This window comes from Amphibalanus amphitrite, unplaced genomic scaffold (assembly GCF_019059575.1).
Source record: "Amphibalanus amphitrite isolate SeventyFive unplaced genomic scaffold, NRLGWU_Aamphi_draft 000155F_arrow, whole genome shotgun sequence".
Classification (NCBI taxonomy): domain Eukaryota; kingdom Metazoa; phylum Arthropoda; class Thecostraca; order Balanomorpha; family Balanidae; genus Amphibalanus; species Amphibalanus amphitrite.
Window position 1 is genome coordinate 508,198 of NW_024881650.1, and position 13,954 is coordinate 522,151.

The following is a 13,954-nucleotide window of genomic DNA, read 5'->3' on the forward strand; positions in this document are numbered from 1 at the left end:
GTTCGTGAGTGTGATGTTTTTAAGATAAAATATGGAGAAAAGTCTGGGTACACTTTTACTGGACACCCTGTATGTCTGCAAAATGATGCATCGCGACAAATACCAATTTTCGTCGGTGGTCGCATTCAAAAGACACACACCAACGGCACCCGTTTGCGGCAGTCTCCTGCGGCCGCCGGTCGGCCCAATCCGACCAAAGCCGACCTGTTCGGCTCGATATCTCGATCGGGTTCGGTTCTGCCGGGCACGTAACTCTGGTCACGTTATCCTCCCCTCCCGCTCGACCGGTGGCAGAAATGCGGCAGGCCCGACACGCAGCGGCCGTCGGCGGCAGGGGAGCCGTAGCAGGGAGGGCGGGGACTGACCTGGGGAACTCGCCCTCCACGCGGCACACGTACTCCTTGGTGACCTGGCGCGTCCGGATCTGCTGCTCCATGTCGCGCGCCTTTGCCGGGGTGCGCCCGAACATCAGCAGACCTGAGGACAGGTGAACACATCAACACAGGTGAACATGAGAGCAGGAAACGGCTGCATGTCAGTAGACCAGGGGACAGAAGCGGCCGAACATTAGCAGATCGCGTGGCGAGGGGAAATGGAAATACGCGGACAGTGAAACGTAGAACATCAGTAGACCAGGATATACCTACACATAGGTAGAACCTCGCCAGGTTCAGCACTGTTGCAGCACTCACAGCCTGAAAGAGACATGCCAAAACGTCTCGGAGGCTCTTACCTCTATTATGCCCATTGCATACAGTGACATAGCTGAGGGCATCCTGAATCGGCAAAACAAAATTAACGATAAGAGTAGCTAAATACAAAAATGAAGCAAAACATTAGCTGGATTTCCTTCCTTTGATATGCACTACTTCCTTCCGCAAACATATTTTCCTTTTCCATTGAATCAATGCGACCTTGAGAATAACACGCCCTTGCGTATAAATTGATCATACATGCATAAACACAATATTGAAAACGACCTAATTCCATTTGGTCGTAAAATTCCAGTTGAATAACACTTGGCCGGCTGACATGCCCACATCTAATATCTAGCGTAGGGAGCCAGCGGCCGAGACTGGGGTGAGATATTACTCCCGTAATCAAGGCGACATTCCATCTTTCACCAAACGGCCCGCAGATATTACGGCTGGGCAGGGTCCGCTGCCGCCGACTCTGCCGAGCGAGCGGACGGGTTTGGGGGCTCTGAGTGGGAGGGAGGGGCGTTGAATTGAGAAAGGGGGGGGGCTGTAAACCACTGCGCCAATGAGGCACGGTCGGATCCGGATTTCCCCCGGCCGAATAGCTAGAGGCCAGATGGATTTTCAGACTGAGCATTTTCCTGTGGTGGGCAAGATCAACAAATGCCTGTACGAACATGCACTAATGGTGCAAATGGCTGTAATTCGACTCCTCGTATAAGCAGCACCTTTTTAATTCAATTAGCCATTCACGCACCTGCCCGTCCCTTTGGGACCGTAAATACCTCACTTGTTACGTGTTACACTGCCAGGTAGCTCATCATATTAGCGTCCAGCTTAATTAGCACAGCGAGGGCGGCGGTCACGCACTGGTCGGCAGGACGGGCCGACATTGCCCCGGGGACTGCTATCACACCCGATGGCAGACGGCACGCGAGCTCAGTCCGTTCTGCAGGCAACTCTCGACTGATGGCAGGAGCTCGGGAAAATGTCTCCTACATTTGCTCTAACGAATGTCATTAGTCATTAGCCAATCATTTTATTCGGCAGCAGCATGTTCTCATGATGAGTTATTACGTAAGACGAAAGATCGGCACCAGGTCGTTGACCTCAGTCCTAAAAAAATGACGTCACAATTTAAACGCGTTTAACTCATCAACTTATCCGAGATTTCACAAATACACAGGTACGGTAGGTACTGCTGGAATCAATTGAAGGATGGTGACTCAATCAATTGGAGGTACTACTGCTGGCTTTATATTATCTAGCGGCGACGGCATCATGCCCACACAAATAAAAAAGGGACATATCCTGAAACAAAACTATCAAACTGAGTTAAGGTATTTTCACACTGGAACCATAAACTTGTTAGGTAAACATTGGCCCTATTTGCAGGGAGGTCCGCTCGATTTACCACCAACTTTTGGCCGAGCTAGCTTGTGAATTTTGAGCCAAGTTTTGTCCCTTGGGGATCATACGCGAAGAAAGCGCAGCACCTACGTTCCGAGCCGTGGGAACTGACAAAACGGCTTGCGCTGTCGAGCAATTGCCTTATATCTATGAATATAATGACCATTCAAAATTAATTGTCTTTAACCTAAAAACCATAAAACAATACCCGAATTATGAGCCCGGTCCGAGAGTATTCATTTATATTATTTTAGCGAATTCATCCATCAAAATTAGAAGACAGATTATTCGTAGTCAACTCCCATAAGTTTGGACGAAAAGAAGCACCACGATACAAAAATTTAACTTAACATTTAACTGATATATTGGATTGGATGTCATACAATATTACACGGAGCATATACCTATAACCTTCCGCATGTCGCAGTGGGTTCACAGGGTATATTGAATCAGGGTGGGTGTACACATATTCAGAACATCACCATCAACATCAAAACGTCGTCAGAGGCAGGACCTCAGCGGCAGATGGCGGATCTAATCCCCGATGTCAGCGGGGCGAGTACTCCAAAAGGCCGAGGTACAGCCGAGGTGCGGCCGACCTCATTAATCAGCGGCCCCGCCGGAAACACGAGAGAAAAGGAGGCCCCACGCCGGCCGTGCATTGGAGCGGAGAGGCCTGGGAAGGTGCCCTCCAATAATAGACCGTCGGCGCAGCACTGCAATGATGAGGTGCCATGAACTCCGTCCTGAGAAATCGAGTCCGTGGTGGTGGTACCGGCGGGACTGCGACTACCTATTAGAGCCAGGGCCTCGTTTCATAAAGCGAGTCCGTAACTTACGCCAGTTTTTGGTCTTGCATTGCAAGTGCATGTAAAGCGATGACGATAGTTTGAATCGTTGAATTTATTTATCTTGAAAGCAAGAACAGAAGGGAGAAAGTGAAACAAATTTATCGCTTCACGTCACGTGCGCTTGCAATACAAGCCCAAAAACCGGCGCAAGTTACGGACTCGCTTTATGCAACGAGGCCCAGGTGACAGCAATTCAACTACATAGTTTGACGGCGCTGCAATGATTATTGTTTCTATACGTCCGGTATGACAAGAAAGCAACGACAGAATCGAGGTGGAATCTAGTCACTATGAATTAATTACATAGATGAGTTGGCGAGTCCCGATGGTGTACCGATGGTGTCAGAGGATCCGGACTTCCAGACAGAGCCCAGACGCCGGGCCCGCACCTGCCTGATCACCTCGCGAGGCGCGGCGCGGCGCGGCGTACGCGGCGCAAACAGATCAATAGTGGCGCGTGTGTGACGAACGGGTGCCGGAGCCCTCCCGAGACGGCCGTGTTGACCTCTGCCCTCCGCGGGGAGAAGCGGGGGTGAGTGAGCGTGAGCGCCGACACTCACGGGAGGGTGAGGGGGAGGGGAGGGGACAGGAGAAGTGATTTCTCGGCAGGGCGGGGAAGAAGGCGATAGATAGTTGAGAGATATCTGATCAGTTCATCTGAGTGGATTCTTTCCGTGGGAGCATCGTGTGCGAGCGTCCAGCATCCACCGGCTGCCGACTGGGGCTCACGGGAAGGTAGGCTGGCCCGCAGTACATGGCTGTGATGCGGCACAGTCTAGCACGCCCGCGTGTGAACTGAATCGGTCGGATGTCCGGCGCAGGACGCTGATCGAACATTGTTGATAGTTGATACCCCAAAACGACAAGTCCAAGTACCCTATTGGTTAATGAATCAAGGACCAGAATAGAGCCATTTCTGGTCTTTGAGTACTAGATAGTGCAAACGTCTAATGGATCTCCACAGGACTATCCATTTTCTAATCATGTGTGCAATGTGAATACCGAGCCCCTTGCAACCGTATGGAGGTCAGCCTAAACGTTCCACAGGCACATACTCGCCATCCGTCCCAAATTGCCCCAGTATCTTAGCCTGGCGCCGCCCGGGGCCCACAGAACTATCGGCAGCTGGTCTATCTGTTAGCGGGCGGACGTTTGCGTTGGGTCGGCACCGGTCGACCTGATGACCCCCGCCGTCCACCGGGCCAAGGTAACTTCGCCGCAGAGCTGCTCGTTGCCATGGCAACAGCTGATTCGCTGACAGGAACCTCGTCACCCAGAAGATACAATCTCAAACAAGAGCGGTGAGGGACGGCGGCCGCGTAACTATATGGAGATTGCTTCCGCGCGTTCCTGGAGCTTTATGATCCGTTGCCAAACCAAGAATGCTGGAGGCTCATGACGGGAAGGAATGAATTTCACACATGACACAAACACAAATGCTCAAATGGCTACCCTAAGATTGGATGCCTGCAAACTTTTCAATTTCATTTTATGAAAGCTTTTATAAAGAATCATTATAAAACGAGCCCAAAGATTCTCGCTCAATCAGACCCAGCTGGTTGTTCCAAGCCTTGATCACATGAGCTGTGGATGAACCAAACCGTGACGGCGTATTCGTTTGGTTCACTTATGGAATCTAAGAAACAACTAGGCAATCAATCATGGATTCATGGAGCTGGTTCCTATTACAACGGATAAAGAAACTACCGGTCTGCCTTGCCAGGCGGTGTGAGGCTCTGTCTCGCTATTGTCGCAGACATATCTCGCCTCAGGGAGGCGGTGGTGTCAGGGTCCGAGCAGAGCGGCGGCAATGGACGGTCCCACTACGGCAGATAAGTCCATATGATGAATACCAAACAGCACCGGGCCGTCCTCTTAACTATATAATGGCACGAAACAGCACCCTTTAACTAGACGCGAAACAGCCCTGTGCCGTCCCCTTGAACTAATGGCCAGGCATGCTGCTGGGAGTCGGGAGCCGGAACTGAGCCGGGCATATGACAGAGGTCGGACAACACCGTGCCATGGTACAGGAAAGGGTACTGGGATGGGGACGATGACGGTAGCAGGGACAGAAGAGAGCAGAAAGAGAGAGAGAGAGAGAGAGAGAGAGAGAGAGAGAGAGAGAGAGAGAGAAAGAGAGAAAGAGAGAAGGGAGGGAGAGAGGGGGAGAGAGAGAGGGAGGGAGGGAGGGAGGGAGGGAGGGAGGGAGAGAGAGAGAGAGGGGGGAGGGAGGGAGGGAGGGAGGGAGGGAGGGAGGGAGAGAGAGAGAGAGAGAGAGAGAGAGGGGAGAGAGGAAGGGAGGAAGGGAGGAAGGGAGAGAGAAGGGAGGAAGGGAGAGAGAAGAGAGAACTGGAGCTGAAGTATCCGGGCAGGGGACAGAAAAAGCCAACAGTTTTACAAAATACACTTAGGCACATTAGAGTTGCATGTCAAACCCAACTGGATAGTGGATATTGGTCCGTCAGTCATTACGGGTCCGTTCCGCCATCAGCGTGGATGGCATGGCAGCGCTATAAATAGCCCGGATTATGCGAGGCAGCGGCACACGTCACACACAGCACATTGTGACAGTGGCTATTAGTTGACCCCTGACCGTCAGAGAGCCAGCTCGACAGAAACCGGCCGGCCATGCCGCGCCAGAGGATTTGCTGGCAGTGTTTGTCGTACCGATAAGCCTCACTAGCTGGGCTCGGTAGGTGCATTCTAATGCAGGCGGGAATGTGACCTGTCAGGAAAGTAAATTGTCAACGAGCCGCCATCGACCCGAAACGGAACGGGTGCTGGTCAGAATTCGCAACACCTCTACACACGTGTCGCCTCTAGCAGCTATATAGCTGCTAGAGGCGACACTAGCAGGCGACACTAGCAGGCGACACTACATTTTCCTATATAGGAAAATGTCTCTCTCCGAGTCCAGAGACCGCCACGCCTCTGTATGACAGAGACAGCCCGGCAGACGCAGAAGCTCCCGGAAGAAAGTCGCCTCAATTCTCTCACCACTTCCCGCCCGGCCACTATATTCAGACAGTCGGTCTAAATGGCCGTCCGGAGTCGATTCCTTATGCGTCTGTGAAGGCTCAGTGTGGCCCATTTGCATCATCCAACGATTGAGGACCGTGCATCGGCAATGCAGACGAAAGGCGCGGGAGAGAGAGAGAGAGAGAGAGAGAGAGAGAGAGAGAGAGAGAGAGAGAGAGAGAGAGAGAGAGAGAGAGAGAGAGATCAGACAGATACAAAGTCGGTCCACAGCTCGGTAGACCCACGGAATTTCAGGAGCAGCCAGCAGTGCTCTGAGAAAAGCAATCATCCAGTAGAAACACTAATGTCGGAAACTGTTATACTTCTGTACATATTGAGATGGAAACCTTTTCAATTTGACGACTTCAATGACCTCGGAGACTGCTTGAGCCCTATACGGCTCCCGGCGCTGGTGAAAAGTTCGGTTGTAGTGCATTGCTTTGAATACAACCGTTCTAAAGTCACCTTATGACCGGCTAATGACAACTGCAAATACAGCCCGACGATATATTTATTACAGCACCTATACTTGCATCAGCGATCGATAGATTAAGTAGAAAGAATGATATATCAATCATTCAATCAACATGAACCACTCAATGAACCATGTCAACCATCATAGCCCACTACGTTTGGTCATTACCGGACTGAGCCAATCTTCCACAGGCCAATAAATCGTCGGTACGACCGGGTCGCCGTCTGGTGTCATGGTCGCGTGACGACGTGTCGGGTCCGTTTCGTCACAGTTCGACACGGCAGTGTCACGGGCGTGACACGGCGGCGTCACGGTGACACAGCGCGGTTCCCCGTGTGAGGAGGGGAGATCCCATAGTGGCATAGCATCAGAAACGCAGGTTGTGGTAATTATTGGCAGGTGGATAAGGATGGCGACCGGGAAATGTTGGGTCGGAACTCGGACCAGAGAGTGAGGATTCGGGGACGTGGGGTAACGGCGCATTCACTTCTCAGGACTCTGGGTGGCCACGGGGCACAGTGAAATCGGAGAGTGATAGTGGGGAGCGGCGTAAAACTAAAGGTGCCCTGACACTTGCACGACTTTTGGTCACGATTTTGTCGTGGCAAGCCGTGCCATTTTCGTGCACGAACTGGGATGGCTCCCGCACTGTTCACGACTAGTGCATGACCAGTTCACGACGATTTCACGAATAATTCACGAATGCGTGCCTATCAGTGTCCACATTGGCGCGGACTGGTACGACGAGTTCACGCATACTTTCCGCATAGTTTGCGCATAGTTTACGCACTTCACGCATTGGCACGACAAGTTTGCGCAATTTGTGCCGACTTGGGCATGCCAGAAATGGGACCTCCCATTCACTAATGTATTGTAAGCTCCGTGTCCTGGCAAGACCCATCGTGACCTCCAGTGACACAAATGTCCTGACCGTGCCTAATGTGACCAGTTTGACCTGGACTGACCTATCGTGACCTTGGCTGACCTCTGCGACCTGGCGTGACCCATCGTGACCTCATGGTGACCTCTGTGACCTAACATGAGCCCCGTGTGACCTAGTTTGACCTCTTTGACCTGAAATGATCCGTTAAATACACTTTCAATCATTACTTCCCATCTACACTGTAAAAAAACTTACAAGCCCCTCGTAGAGGAATTCTCAGCGCAAAAATAACATTGCAGGAGCGTGTAAATTTGGCTAATTTTAGGCTAGTTGCCGAGTAACAAGCTTGTTCGACAAGGCTGTGCCTCGTATGCATACGACCACCGTGCTCCACCTAGTTTGACAACACGCACGTAAATAGCGTGGGTAGTGCGTCTACTAGGTGTCATAATAGCCCCTGCCTGGTAAGGTAACTAGCCACTGCCTACTAATTCATACCCAGTAATTGTACTAGCCCCCAAGGCTAGTAATGGTACTAGCTCAAGGCCAGTAGTGGCACTAGTTAACTAGTACCACTACTGGCCTTCGGGGTCGAGGCACTGGGTCGACGGAATTCCGTCGACGGAATTCCGTCAACCAGTGCCCCCGACTCTCGACAGCCACCCGCAAGTAAACAGACTGAGTAGCGCTGCAGCACATTTATTCGGGCACGAGAACGAGAACGAGAACGATAACAACGCCAGGACAATAACTATAACTTTAACCCGCGCCCCGCTGGGGGGGGGCAGAATCTGCCCCCCCCCCTCCCGTTTTTCGCCAATAACTTCTAAACGCGTTATGCCAGCGACGTCAAACTTTCAGTACCTTATCATACATCAATTTGACACGTTCCCTGAAAATTTGAGCGAAATCCGTCGGAAAATTTTTGAGAAATTGACGTTTTAGTGACGTCATGTTCGCCATTTTCGCCTAAAAAACGGCAACATTTCAAACGCCGCTAACTTCTTCATTTTTAAAGGAATCAAGACGTAACAAAAAAGGTTATACGTGATTCTACTTTGTCTATCAAATGGCTATCTCGGTTTTTTGAAAATTTTGGATTTTGGCCAAAATTTTTCCAAAAAACTGACTTTTTTGGGAAAATATTTATAAAATCCAAAATTTTGAGTTTATCGAAAAAACCGGAATATATGTCAAAGAAGTGGTCTATGTGCACCTACATACCAATTTTTAGAAGAATCGGTTCAAAAATGTGGGAGTTATTCAAAATGTTATGACGTCACGACACACAAAAATTTTGAAAAATGATTTTTTTGGAAGTTGTAGACCTCGTACGGAAATAAAAATAGCACCATTCGATTCGCCGTGAAGAACTGCATCGGATAGACACCTTTTTAGGCCTTAACAACCAACTTCAAAATTTGACGTCACTCAAGCTTTCGATTGCCGTTTTCCCCGTCTTTCTACGACCATCGGTTCGGAAGTTAGACAGGGGGGGGGGGCAGAATCTGCCCCCCCCCCCCAGCAGGGCGCGTATGGCTGAATAGCCCAGCGGGGCGCGGGTTAACAACAACAACAACAACAACAACAACAACAACAACAACAACAACTAACTGAATAATTTGCAATCAGGTTTCTTAAATAACCACCATCAAACATTTGTGATTTTTCATTAGCTCTGCACCGGCGGCATGGTCGCGGGGTGAAGGTAGGCCAGGACATATGTACATGGCCCCATTCTTTACCAGAGAAGTCTGTAATGGGTGAAAAAAACGAATATCAACATTATTATTATCATAAGGCATACCAATCTGGAAAATGATTAAATTTAAGTTGAAGAAAGTGATATATCCTGCCACAAGCTAGCTTAAGTCCCAAACATATAGCTATTCTGACTTGGATAGACGATAACGGCGCACTTCTGCCAACGACGGGCAACATTATGCGATACTATACATCTTCTAAGAAGCTCAACAACATAATAACTTTTGTTTACAAATGGACAACCTTTTTGTTGAGCACACAGCAAATGATACAAGATGCCTCACCTTCAATCAAGCCAAAGAGCAGTTGGGCAGACACACACAGTAATGGCGACGCAACACAAAATGGACGCCGGCTCCCGGATGCGGCCGGGGGGGGGGGGGACTCCTTCTGAAAGCAGCCACAGACTCCTAGGTTGTAACATGCGACGAGGATAGCTATGAGGCACATCCTCATAGCCATCCGAAGCCGCTGACCACGCAAGCTTACCAGCACGTTTATCAGCTGCAGGCGTTCGTGACAACAAGCGGGGTTGCACGCAAGGTTATCCGTTTAGTAGGTGCCAGCCGGGGCCTCGTCAGCTGAGCTAATAGCAAAATGACCTAATTGAGGGACACGCCAAAAACTGGCCGAGAACAAGCCAACGGCGGGTAACACTGTGAGGCTGTGCGTAGTTCATTAACACTGCGCAAAATTAGGTTCCTGAACATGCTCTCGCTCGTAGGCATTTGTTCCACAAAGGGCATTGTTAACGTGCATGGCTCTGACTACCAATGTCCATGTATGTTGTAACGAGGTGCAAGGGAGGCACTCGTAAAAAATGCCTAATTTCAAAATTAGCTAGTGAATTTTTTTTACAGTGTAGGCGTCCAATCGACTAGGGAAAAACACCAAACAATCCCAAATTTCGCGCTGCGAAGCAAGCCGAGATCCACACATTGGCACGGGCTGGTAGGACGAGTTCACGAATACTTTTCGCATAGTTTGCGCATAGTTTACGCACTTCCCGCACCGTCCCGACGAGTTCACGACGAGTTCACGAACAGTTTGCGCATAATTCACGATCCGGTTGCGAAATTTTGTCGTGACCAAAACTTTGAACATTTCAAAGTTTTTGCCCCGACATGACACGAAGTCACGACGAGTTAACGCACACTTCATGTCAGTTCACGACTAGTTTGCGCACGGGCACGCTTCGATTCGTGCCAATGCGTGCCACAAAATCGTGCAAGTGTCAGGGCCCCTTTAAGATGAATGTGGTTTGAATGGCAATGTAAACAACAAATAAAATCAAACTTCATCAACGGTCAAGAAAGTCGCCGAAAAAAACTCCTCATAACCAACAGTTGACATACTGTTCTGGCGGACGGGGTAGCCTGCGACGCATGTAAATGATCATGATTGTATCATCAATTGTACCATATTCGTATCGTGCCGTATCGTTCGTATCGTATCGTATCGTACCAATCCCGGTGTGGCTCTTCACGCCATTACCGTCACAGTAAGGTGACACCACCGGCCGTATCCATGTGTCTCAGTGTCACGGTAAACAACGGCTTGTCACGGTATTCAGGTGTTTGTCGCTAGCGTTCCTTCCCGGTTACCAGTGCCAACAGACCGGTGTGGCGGTAAAAACCAGCGTGGCAACCGATCAAACACCATGCCTTCGGACAGGAACTGGGACTGGCTGGTGAACAGTACACTCACTGACTGTTCCGTCTGTCCCATATACGGGCTGATATCAACCCAAAAGGAAAAGGAAATAACTTGGAATGCAGACACGTGAAGGAACTTGGTAAACGTTGAGGAAAGCAAGCAGTTCCGCTGATAAACATCTGTTATCATAATGAGAAATAACTCAAAAAATACCAACATGAATGCACCGAGGGAAAGAAATACAAAACACAAGCTGGGAAAGAGAATAGGTATTCGGCGAGAACCCCAAGTTCTTAAACATAAGCTTCGACTTTTGTGTAGTGTACACGGAGAGACAAAGTCAGTGGCGGATCCAGGGGAGGGCAAAATGGGCATTTGCCCTCCCCAAAGCTAAATCATGTGGGCAAGACTGTTCTTTTGCCCCTCCCAAAGCATGCAGAGATGATAAAATTGAATAAGGCGTCGAGGGCTATCTGGACGAAAAGCAGGACTTTCGGTGACGGCCATTCCGAAGGAAGGAGCTGGACGTTCGCTGCTGATGATTTATGCCAGAATGCTGTTAATAGATCGAACTCCCTGAACTGATTGCATGTAGATAGTGTGGCGTTGTAAAGTGGCTTGGTCATCTCGGTGCTCAAGGGCAGCGGAAATCCGGATAAAGGGTGCAGGGGTTTCAGCTCCAGACCCATGGAAAAACATTGGGGTGCAAACATAGCTTTTTCACCCCCCAAAAGCCGTATAAGAGGCCTGTCACACCACCAAATACATTTTCTCCTGAAGACCAGTGATTGGGAAACGAACGATCATGTGGGATCACCGATCATCAGACGTCCAGTTGTTGGTCAGGAGCGCCCTATGCTGGTCTTTGGGGCCCTCACCGGCTAGGAGTGTCCCGAACCGCGTTTGGTGCCCCATGGCGGCATCTGAGGACCCCAGGGAGACTCCAGGGGTTACGCTGCCTCTGAGGGCCCCCACGGCGGTCTCTGAGGGCCCTCGTGACACGGTCCTAGATCTATCTCAGGTCTGAGTGCCCATCGGGCTTTAGACGGCCCATGACGGCCTCTGAGGGCCCCAACACAACCAGGCTGCAGGGGCTATGCTGGCATCTGAGGAACCTGTGACGGTCTCTTGATGGCCCTAACGATGTACTCTGATGGCCTTACCACAGCCTCTGAGGGCCTTGCAAAGATATCTGAGGGCCCAGGGCCTATGAAGACCGTCATGATGGCCAAGGATCTTCATGACGACCTCTGATGGTCCTCTTGAAGGCTTCTAAGGGCCCTCACAACGACTTCCACACTTCCTCCCGAGACGGTCCCTGAGGGCCCTCACGACGACCTCTATCATCTATGGGCCGTCACGACGACCTCTAGGACCCAACGCAAGCTTCAAATGCCCACGCTGGCGTCTGAGGGCCCCACGACGGCCTCTGATCGGGCCTCAATGCAGGCAGACTGCAGGGGTCATGCTGACCTCTGAGAGTCCTGTAACGAAGGCTCCAAGGGCCCACGCTGGCCTATGAAGAACCCTATGAAGAACTTTTAAAGACTCTCGAGCCTACGCTGCTTTCTGAAACCCTTCAGCACCTTCTGAGGAACCGACCCTGGTCGGGGGCTCATTCAATCTGAGAAGTCGTGAAGGTCTCTGGAGGAGCCTCCATTGAGTCATTCAGTTTCCAGAGGTTTTTTACCGGTCTGAAGTAAGAGCGGACCCGTAGGGCTCTCAAAGGTCCCCTGCGGATCCAGAAAAGTGGTTTGAGGCTTGCGGGTGGTGGTTAGCATAAGAAAAATCACCCAGTAAAAAAAATTGTCGCATTTCACTTAATTAGGTATGCTGTGATTTTGTGAGGTTCACTGAAATATGCAAACATTTTGGATAACTTCCTGTATGGATTGTTTCATTAACTTTTGGTTTTTATAAATCGATGATTGACAGCTTGAAAAAGTAAAGGGGCCCAAAACCTTCGGTGGGGCTCCTTGAGAAAATTTTGCATCCCCATCCAAAAATGTATCTTACATTCCTCCCAGTGCGGGGTGGATAGGGGTCGTCGGATAGGTCGGAAACTTTTGCCCTCCCCAAACGGATCGGCTGGATCCGCCCCTGGACAAAGTACTTGCTGAGTTGTTTTATAAACTCACAACTAAAGACAACACACAAGCTGCCTGACGTGCCCCATTGGAGAACGTCATCGCCCAAAACAAATAAATAACGCCCAATGTTTAGTGAGCATTCGGTTCTGAAGTAGCGCATTAGGAACACCACAATTGTCAATGATGCCGTTTTATTTGAGGTCTGACCAGTGACCGTAATGACATTTACTGCACGGCCAAAACGTCATAGACCGGATGGGAAAATGACCAAATAAAAGCACTAGCCACTGCACACCGAGTCGTTTAGTCCTCGGTACATGGTGGTCCAGGTCACGGTTCGGCGAGATGATGTGCTGTGTGCTGTGTGCTGTGCTGTCTCTACTCACCACTAGTCAGCCGGTCGAGGCGGTGGATGGTCCACTGTGTTGTGTGCTATGCTGTGTTGTGCTGTGTCTACTCACCACTAGTCAGCCGGTCCAGGCGGTGGATGGTCCGCAGGTTCTTCAGGCCATGCTCCTTGGCCAGAATGAACACCACCGTGTTATGGCGGTACCGGCCGCACGGATGAACCTGGCGACACAGCGAGGAAACTGGTCAGTGTACAAGCGTCACGACCACAGCCCACGGCTGAGATATGGTACAAGATGATACAGAGGGTACGGACGGCAGAATAATGGCACACGCGCAGGAGACATCAATAGAGCGGTAGACGCAACATCATACACAACACACTGCGAATACACGTGTCAAACAGTGCACAGGCCAACGGACGACACACGTTTTAGAGACAAAGTCAAGTCCAAAACGCTACCTTTACAACGTGATACCGGATAAGATCATAGGCGGCGGAACGGGGAGGGCACCGGGGCACCGTGCCCCCCTTTTATTTTGGCATTTTAACATTAGCCCTATGGACGTTGCATGGAAAGAATGGGACCAAAAGTCGGCAGTGCCCCCCCCCCCTTAATTGAAGGTGTTCCGCCGCTACTGAATAAGATGCGTACCTACCTATGAGTAATACCTATGAGTAATACTGGTAATACCTATGAGTTATGCCAAGTGCCCGTTAGGTTACCTTGTGCCGACGTATCATTTTAGCGCCCTGG

General features: G+C 50.3%; 1 protein-coding gene across 1 annotated transcript in view; it reads right to left on the reverse strand.

The window, feature by feature from the left end:
- Positions 1 to 13,954, reverse strand: part of LOC122383098 (RNA pseudouridylate synthase domain-containing protein 2-like) — a 186,621-nt gene that overhangs the window by 17,913 nt on the left and 154,754 nt on the right. The window contains exons 8-9 of the mRNA XM_043369216.1: positions 13,310 to 13,418; positions 366 to 477 (exon numbers count right to left, since the gene is read on the reverse strand). Coding sequence (XP_043225151.1) covers positions 366 to 477; positions 13,310 to 13,418 — 221 coding nt within the window. The remainder of the gene's footprint in view (positions 1 to 365; positions 478 to 13,309; positions 13,419 to 13,954) is intronic.